The following is a 9,513-nucleotide window of genomic DNA, read 5'->3' as shown; positions in this document are numbered from 1 at the left end:
TTGAAGGAATCGTCGCTTCGAATATCTTGCCCTTGCTAGCGGACGATATGAACTCCGTCTTACTTAACTATGCAGCACGTCAACTTGCGCCTCGACAACAACGGAAAACAAATGCGAAACGAAGGCCAACGTAATTGTACTTGCAAATATTAAATAAATGGCACAAGAAAGGAGTCCAAATGCAGGTGGCTTTCCCAAAAGTGCAGCGAACCTGAAGGGCAACAGCGCATACACCCCCTCATATGCCCTTTAGTTTAGAAGCTAGAACCGCGGCGGGTCAATTTGATATCCAGGGTCTTTCCCAAATGCCCGAGGTTCGTCTGACCACTTTATCCATTTCGGAGGAAGAAATCAAGTTAGGGTTAAGCCTTAAAAGCCTTGGCTCTATCGGGGTGTAGAGCAGGCCATATCGGCGAAATTCATCCTAGCTAACGCAAATGCTATCTATCTTTGACAGTATTCAACGACCTTGACTTCGGTCCCACGATCTAATTTGTATTTATTGATCCCCTAGCTGGTAGTTGGGGTATTCTGACAAGTGAGTATGCTGAAGTGACACTCAGCAGATATGATTGGCAAGTTAGTGCCGTGACTGCCTCCGACCGGTTAAAGCCCTGGTTGAGGACCTAAAACTCGATAAATAGGCTAGTTCTAAATGTTTAAATTGCATCATGAACCAGGGCAAAAGTTTGGGTATAGAGAACGTTATCGGAGGAGCTATAAGACTTTACCTTAGTCACAGCCCTACAATTGGACAGTGATCGACTTGGAGAAAGTGGATCGAACAGCAATTGTACGTAAGTACTTTTGTGACAACTAAGACATTATATTGACCTTGACCTCCTTCGTTCAGGTGGTAGCGATGGTCGCCATTTTTTTACATGCAGACGGGGTTAGGCTTCGTGCAGTGAAGAACCCCGTTTAGTTCGCGAACCCCATCAAACAGAATTACATACATATATGATATTGTAAATTTAGTACAAGCTTTTAACACCCTAATGTATGTACATACGTACGTTCAGATTTGTAAGCCTTTTTTAAAGTCATATCGGTGGAACAAAATACAAAAAATAATTGGCTGACTCTATCGTAAAACCAGCATCGTGAATGAATAAAAAAAATTCAATAAATATGCTGTGTAAAAAGCGGAACAATGTGCCCCCTTGTGTACAAGAACTGCTGCTATACAAACGCTCTTATTGTGCATATTTACTAAAGCGTTTTACTTTTATGAGTTTATTAAACGCTTTGGAATTTCAGATTCAATAAAGTTTTTTTTTTTTTTTAACTACCAAGTAAACCCAAAATCGCTTTCCCTGCGTCAGTCAGACATTTACACAGGTCTGATAATGCTGGCTGCTCTCAGGCTGCGGTGGCATAACCACCATAGTTGCAAAGGTTGAGTAACCACCAGAAAAAAAAAACCAAAAAAAAAACCAAAAAAAACATTCGGCAGTATGTGCTGATCACATGAACAATGGAAGGTAAGAAGCAGGTCGAGAGAATGCCAGTCTATCAGTTGGCCCTTTTGCGGATAGCATCTTTGTGTAAAGCAGTTCGACAAGTGCTACACGCCTGCATGGCGGCACCGTTTTAGCGCACCTATGTATGTATGTAATAGTATGTCGCAACATTTTCTGATGAAAGTGAAATTGATGACACAAAAAGTTAAGCAAAAGCCAACAGAGGAAGATGACGAAAAATCTGTTGATATGTACATTTGTATTTATGCAAGTCAGTGAAGTAATAAGAAAGGTATGTATCTTTTAAAGTCGCTCAACAACCAAAGGAGTGGAGTAGCCAAGCAACTGGTGCTGACTTTGTTGACAATTGCCGTGAGAGATGTATGTACATACGTATATTGCTGCTGCGGCGACCAACTGCAAAACACATTGGCAACAGCAAAAAAAAAAAACAAAACGACTGCGCAAAGTTAGGTAATCTTTAGTGGTGTCATAGTTAAGAAAGCAGATGAAGAGTAGGAAGAACGTATGTAGGTAGTAGTTGGCTCTGCGCTTGGTCAATGGCGTATGGGCAAATTGTTGCGCTCTCCTGCACTCTTGTTGCTGCTGTGGTTGTTGCGGCCGCCGCACAGTGGTCCGAAATAATAATCTAGAGGGACAACATCATTTAACGAATTCCATTTGCGTGAATTTTATACAATTAAAAAATTATATAAAATGTTAAAAACCGAAAATGGCGGATCTAATATATTTTAAAAAATATTTTTTATTTTTACTAAATTCAATATTTACAAGTTTTTGCTTGGCTAGTGCGGCTTTTTTTTACAATTAATAAAATTATAATACAGCAGTCTAAAAACACAATAACTTTCATAGACAAAAAATAATAGCACTTTACAAAGATGATTTTTTCAACAAAATTTCTTGCATTCAAAAAGTTAAAATTTAAAATTAATATTGATATGAAAAAAGTAAACCAATTGATATTTCTTAGAGAAATATGAAGCACTACCTGAATTTGATGCTTCAATAGCTTGGTACAATTTTTACGTCAGCAGCAAACAAAAAGAACTTGTGTACTCACTATAGCGCATATATGTTTTTTTTTTTAACAAAAGAAAAGCGGTTTTTTTTTGCATCAACCAAAGTGTTATAGAATCGAAAGAAAAAAATTTGAATTTTACACTTCACTTTGAATTTGTTGAATTTTCATAATTTTTTTACGAAGTTTGAAATGTGGATTATACGTGGCGCTAATTAGGTGAAGTGCTAAACTTTTATAAAAAAATATAAACATTAATTAAACAAAAGAAAAATAGCCAAAACTAATCAAAATGTTACTTGTCTTAATCAGCTGACCACAAGTGTCTGTAATTTCTTGCTACATGGTGATTCTACATAAATATCAATTTTGGCCATTTTAGCTTTTGTAGTTATTGAAAAATCTCATATTTTGCATTTCAGAAAATACGACAGTTGGTGGGACAGTTCGTCAAAAAGACCAAGTTTTTGTACAAAGCCTCGCCTTATCTTAAACCCTACTTTGGGCAAAATTTCAACAATCTATCGTCAAAAGTTTTCGAATTACCGAATTAAAAGCAGATAAATGGGCCAACTCTTACACTGTGCACCGTTGGATACATGTTAATTGCTAATGCATGACAATTGCGATTCCGTCAGTGAAAAATAAAATAAAATTCGTTGAAAAACGCAAATATGTACTCGTAGTACCTAAGCCAAAAAAAGTTTAACTTGCGCATTTCAAAGTCAACAAATCAGAGTTGCTGTTGATTCAGGCATTCACACGGCGTTGTTTAAAGCAAATAATTTTTGTCAGTTTGACGATCCACCCATTAGATATGCACGTGAATGAAAAGCCTAAGCACAGCGTGCCCAGGGCAGGGCGAAGCGCCAATGCAATGAGTACAAGCGCAAACATTGAGTAATTGCGACCGCGTTTCCGCCAAGTACATACATACATACATACATATGTATGTAATATACATATACGTATTGATATAGACAAAAGGTATGCATAATACTTAGACGCACACGCACACGCACCCGTGTCATTCGCTTGGTTTATAACTTTCACTGGCAATGAAAACCTATAAAATTCGGGAAGCGATTCACAACGGCGGCATTTTTAATTGTGCCAATACGAATAGGCGGGTGAGCTTTCGCGATTATTTTTGTGTCTGTTGAGTGCAATATTTTGTCTTGATCTGGTTTGCTGCGGTACTGCCAATCCGCGTGTAGCTCTTCGATCGAGCCGTTTTTAAATCGATTAAATCGAAGATCGATTAAACGAGCCCATCCGATTCGATTTTATGTCGATTTTTTTAAGTTCGCATCCGAAAAAACTCGAGAATCGATTTTCGATTTTTTCTCAAGTGATGCATATTGATTTTCCGTTTGCCCCAGAAAATCTAGAAAATTTTAAAGAAATTTGGATTGTAAGTTAGTAGAAAAGATGAAGGCGGCTTTGCACCTCCAAACAAACAAAAGTAGGGCGAAGAATTTATGAACTTTCTGTTGAATTCTCTTATCGTTGTATCAATATAGAAAAATCTCCTCTCACATTTTTATTTAATATTTTCAGAAGTATTAACAGATTGTTAGTTACCTGTATCCCGTTTCTGTAACACTGCGATATAATAACGAATGATTTGCTATCGTAAGGCTCGTATATGAGAAGTGTTTCGGTAACACAAGAAATCCACCTTGCGATATGATTGTTAACATATCGATGATACGACCATATGCAATTTTTAGCGCGAAATTGTTTTTTTTTTACATTAAATAAAAGTATAAAGTTCTAATATTTATTACACTGTGCGACAATAACCAAAAATTTTTAAAACACACGAAAAAATCCATATACTCACAAAACTAGGAGCCAAATATACTATAACTGCATTTTTAATTTTTCTCTCTGACGTCAGGATATTTTTTAAAGGACTTTGAATCATCCAGGATATGATTGAATACAAAAATTATTTAAAAGATTTGTTGCATTGGAAAGTAACAATCTGAGCTGATACCCATTAAAAGGAAAAATTTTGTAGAATTAAAAAAAATTTAATTTTTTGTTGCACCAGGACGAATAAATGTTGAAAATGTCCTTTTAAGCTTTATCCTTGAATATCCTTAGAGTTGTCCTATATTCATTTTTGAAAAAAAATATATGTCAAGAACAAATATGTGAACTACCACATCCTCGAATTTCATCCTTCTACCTTTATTAGTTTTAGATACAAAAAATTTTACACTTCTCTTATAAGATATTGATAGTTACAATATACATAAATGAAGATACTGGAATCATAACACTGTACAACACTCCACTGGGTATTGGACCAAACCAATTTTCTTTAAGAGATTGAGTCATAGGTAAAAAAAGTAACTTCTCCGTTTATCGAAGTTAGCCTCCGGAATCGATATATGGGCCTTCGAAGTTCGAAATAGGATCTTTGATAAAAAATTATTTTTTATTATTATATGTAAATAACTAAAAAACTAAAAATACAGTCGTAGATCGCCTTTTGCTATTATTTAAATAGTTTATAACTTTTTTTGCAAACTTATATTACAGCTGCTATAAAAACCTTTTATTTCAAACAATTTTGAACTGATTTTTAAAAAGTTGGCTTCATTGTAAACGTGATTAGACTAAATATCTTCTTCTCTTCTGATATGAATATTTGTACACTTTGTATGTAAAAATTTGAGAAAAAAAAATTTAAAAGGAAAAAAATACCTTTTTTTTATAAAAAAAATATTTTAAGCAAAAAAATTACTAATCGATATTTAAAGAGTTGATATTATTGTTATGTATGTTATTGTATGATTGTTAACGCAATGAACCCTTCTTTCTTCCGATATGCGTATTTGTATACTTCGTATATAAAAATTTGAGAAGAAATACTTAAAATGAAGTAATAGCTTTTTTTTATAAAAAAATTACTAAAATTACTAACAGATTTTTTAAAATTTGGTATCGTTGTAAAGGCGAAGGAACCCCTTTTCTTCTGGTGTGCATATTGTATACTTCGTGTATAAAAATTTGAGAAAAAGCACTTGAAAGCAAAAAATACCTTTTTTATAAAGAAAAATATTTTAACCAAAAAAATTACTAACCTATTTTTAAAAAATTAGTATCGTTGTAAAGGCTACCAGAAAACTTATACTTGCTTAAACCCAAAATCTCGTTTTATATACACAAAAAAAATACAATTTAAAATATTTTTACCCTCTATATAAACTCCTGCACCTTAGATGAAATGCTGGCTACCGCCCTTGTATACAAAGAAATTGAAGTATTTAAACCGTAGGTATATCATACGGTCAGTCGACCACGTCAACCGATTTCGATAACTTTTTTTTTGTTTAATAATTTTAAATTTTTGCATCGGAAAGGTAATATCTCAGAGGTGGTCCCAAACTAATCCGGTTTAGATCCGATCATTGGATTATGAGATATATATGTATATACATATATAGTTTTTAATATGAGAATTGGTCGGTTTTCTTTTGCTAAAAATTACTTGTTCATGTGTAAAATTGACTGTCGCACGGTGTTATAAATCCGTCAATTTTTACACATATTAAGACTAGTTAAAAAGTAAGAGCAAATATATCCATATTTATGCATACATATAAATACATATATATTCGGGTGATTCATTCGATTTCGATTCGATTCAAACCGGTTTCTATCGGTTTATTTGAATATCCATAGGCGGTTTTTTGAAATCTTGACTTTTCGAATATGGAATAAACCGGATTTTTTCATCTAACAAACCTGTTTTTTAATTTCATACAAATCTTCGCATTTCGTAATTACAGTAAACATGTAAATACATAAATATATTCATGCTAAAATTCATTTCAGTTATGTGTTACAGCTTTAGATGGTGCAAGTTAATACCATTGCTTTAATCAGCGAATATAATGATTAATTAAATACTTGCGCAAACATTGTTAAAAAGAAGGTAATTGTGTACTGCTTATGTAAATGCCAGTGTAATCGTTGGGAAATCGCCTGATCAAAAATATGCGCTTTTACAAAAAAGGTTTACCATAAAAAGCAGCGTCATAGGGACGAGCATAAGGTCGCGTGCTTCGATAGCTATTGCCGCCGACGCTGTCTGTCGCCACTGCAGCTGCCACCATATGAGCCATTTCCTTGGCGCTATTTACTGGTATATATTTGCTGGGCTTGTTGTTTGCATGCTTTACAGCCAATATGCTGTTGCTGCCACTTAGCGATAAATCACTCCAACCACCAACGACGTCACCACCTGCATTTCCCCTTTGATATGTTTTCGTCAGTGGCAATGGTAAATGTACAATCTCGAAATGTGTTCGCTCCTTGACGCCTCCATTGTAGCCACTGCCGTCCTCGGAACCGGAAAATAGCCATTTAAGCACAAATAGTCCAGCAGTTGCCAATGCAATTTTACTCATCACAAATGACGATGTCGAGAGCGCGGTTAACGTTTTCAGAACGAGCGGCAGCAGGATGAACTTTACAATTAAAACACCAACCAGCAACGGCTGCAGGTACTTCAACATTTTGCGTCGCTTATACTTGCCACGACCTGTGTAATGATGGAGAAGAAGAAGAAGAGAGAGAGAGAGGTTATTTCAACAGTGTATTATAGAATGTAAGTGTGACTTAATAATATAAACTGTGAATTAAAATGCAAATATGCTCTCCGTGCGTTAAGTCCGGTGAAATAAAGTTTACATGTCAGGATTTCAGATTTTTAATAATAATAATTTAAGACAGCATGTCGGAAAAATAATTGCGTTTACGGAAACGGAGAGTAAAGGTAGTATGTAAGGGTTGCTTTAGGAAGAAAATAAAATACAAATAGTTAGCACTCTTTAACGTATTTTCTTTCATGCATTTTTCAGTTTAATTGAATTTGGAAAAGCATCACCATTTTAGCAACTAAAAATTCTGAAAACTGTGCAGTTATTCGCGAACAGGAGCCAATCGGAAGAAAAGAATCCGGAATCACCGTTCTTGTAAGTTTTTTGTAACTCGCAGTTGCCATTGTTTTTTTTTTTTTTGTAATTTTTTGTTTGCGCATTTTCTTCCATTCAAAGTATGTTCGACAATAAGGAAATGAGCAACCAAAAATCACAGTCAGTCCTAGCTACTTTAAATTTGCACTTAAATTGCGCTACTAAAATTGAACGGGCCAAAAAACTGCATACTCAGAAGGTTTCTAAGAATATCTAGATAAAAAAACGAATTTTTTGAGGAAATTAGTATTATTTTTATTTTAAATTAGCCAATTTTTGGCTGGGCCTATTGTGCTTTAGGTAAAAAATGCGCCACTGGATACGGCGCACACTGGGCTAATTGATATCATTATTGGAGATTAATTCCAGAAATTTCACATTTTTAATCGGAAGTTTCTTATATTTTACTTCAAGTTCCAACCAACCGAGAAACAAAGAAGCTGCTTTGTCGAAAGTCCATCGATATGTACAAATGAGTACTTAGTACAAACCTTCGCTAAATTCTACTGCAGAAGTCTCCAACGCTGCAGCTTCCGCGCGAATCGCTTTCGGCTTTACACTTTCTCGTTGATAAGCTGACACATTTGCCTGCTGTGGCGAATCCTTTTCCGCATTTTTAATACCCACTTCTATTTGTGCAGAATTTGTTGCCATGACTGCGGCCACAGCTGTAGCCTTGCTCTCTTTTTCAGCAAGCGACCGAGGACTTGCACTGACAGTGGTCAGCAGCAAACAGTGACCGCAGGTTAAACCGTAAATGAACAAAAACACGCTGCACATCGCTATTTTTTGGAGGCGCAAATGCAATAAGTTTTATATATTTAACTAAAAATATCCGATTAAAAAAAAAAAGAGAACGTAAAAGCGCAAAATATTCAAACCACAATTTTAAAACCGTTGTGTACTTGAGCATAATTCTAACTGAAAATGGAAATGCACTTGCCACTTCAGTTTGTAGTAAATAGCTAGCAGCACAATTGCAATGAAAAGTTGTGCATCCATACTTGGTGATGTGGGATGTGCGATATGGGCGAGCAGGAGGAGGCGATCAATGCGCTTTTGTATGAACATTTTAAATTAAAACGCTTCGCTGCGCGCAGACTAAGTACCGTAAAACTATGAAATTCAGTTTTCAGGTTGATTGTCAGAATGTGGCAGCTGGCTACTGAGCGGCTTGTGGTTGCATTACTGGTGTTGAGCGCGTGCTGCTGCCACATTTCAGCTGCAATTGCCGCTGCTGATTCTATGGAAAGTATTTCATTATCCATTAAATTGGCTGCTTAGCTGTTTAGTTGTTGTATTCCAAAAGCGTTAAATTATGAATAAGAGCACTTAACTTGTAAGCATATACATGCATATACATACATATTTATATGTATGTGGCATTTTAATAAAACAGCTTAAGTGCCTTAAGTAGGTTTGAATTTGGATTAAAAAAAGAGTTCCCTTCAAAATATTTGCATTTTTGTTAAGCTTCTATTGAAAGGGCATCTTAAACTATACATATGGCTAGCTAATCGTTACAATTGTGTTTGAAAACCCAATGAAATATTACTTTAAAGAGAAAATTGCCTAACTCGAGATAAGTTGTTTTATCAAAATGTCACCGATATACAACATATTTTTGATACGAGTACATATTGTACATTGTATGGTAGTGGTATGCCTACATACATTCTTGAATTCCAATTTCATCTATTTTCTGTATTCGTTTCTATTTTGCTGCGCTGACTTCATCAATTTGCACACTCAAAAAAAAGCCAAACAATTTTGAATGAAAAGTGAGGTAATTGTGCCTCAATTGAGTTACAGCCGTCAGCATTTTGCCAACCCAGATGGCGGTTGGTTCTAGGTGACATGGAAAGCCAAAATGAAATGGAATTCGTTAACTTTGTTTGAAGCCACTAACGAGTTGACATCGATGTCACTCACCCAATCACTCACTCAATCAGTGAACCAATTCGTCGAGAAGGCAGTTTGGAAAAATTCCCCGAAAGGTAAAAGGCGCTTAAAA

At 35.2% G+C, this 9,513-nt stretch overlaps 1 protein-coding gene across 1 annotated transcript; it reads right to left on the bottom strand.

Annotated features, from left to right (window-relative positions):
• Window positions 1-6,476: 6,476 nt before the first annotated feature.
• LOC108379521 (uncharacterized) lies at window positions 6,477-8,175 on the bottom strand. The gene is made up of 2 exons (XM_017635874.1): window positions 7,991-8,175; window positions 6,477-7,066 (listed from the first exon to the last, which is right to left on the bottom strand). The coding sequence occupies exons 1-2, from the start codon at window positions 8,151-8,153 to the stop codon at window positions 6,528-6,530; spliced, it is 702 nt and encodes a 233-aa protein (XP_017491363.1). The 5' UTR covers window positions 8,154-8,175; the 3' UTR covers window positions 6,477-6,527.
• Between the last annotated feature and the right edge of the window lie 1,338 nt (window positions 8,176-9,513).

This window comes from Rhagoletis zephyria, unplaced genomic scaffold (assembly GCF_001687245.7).
Source record: "Rhagoletis zephyria isolate East Lansing unplaced genomic scaffold, Rhagoletis_zephyria_1.1 Rzeph_scaffold_16580, whole genome shotgun sequence".
Classification (NCBI taxonomy): domain Eukaryota; kingdom Metazoa; phylum Arthropoda; class Insecta; order Diptera; family Tephritidae; genus Rhagoletis; species Rhagoletis zephyria.
Note: the sequence above shows the minus strand (reverse complement) of the source record. Positions and strands in the feature narration are given on the sequence as shown.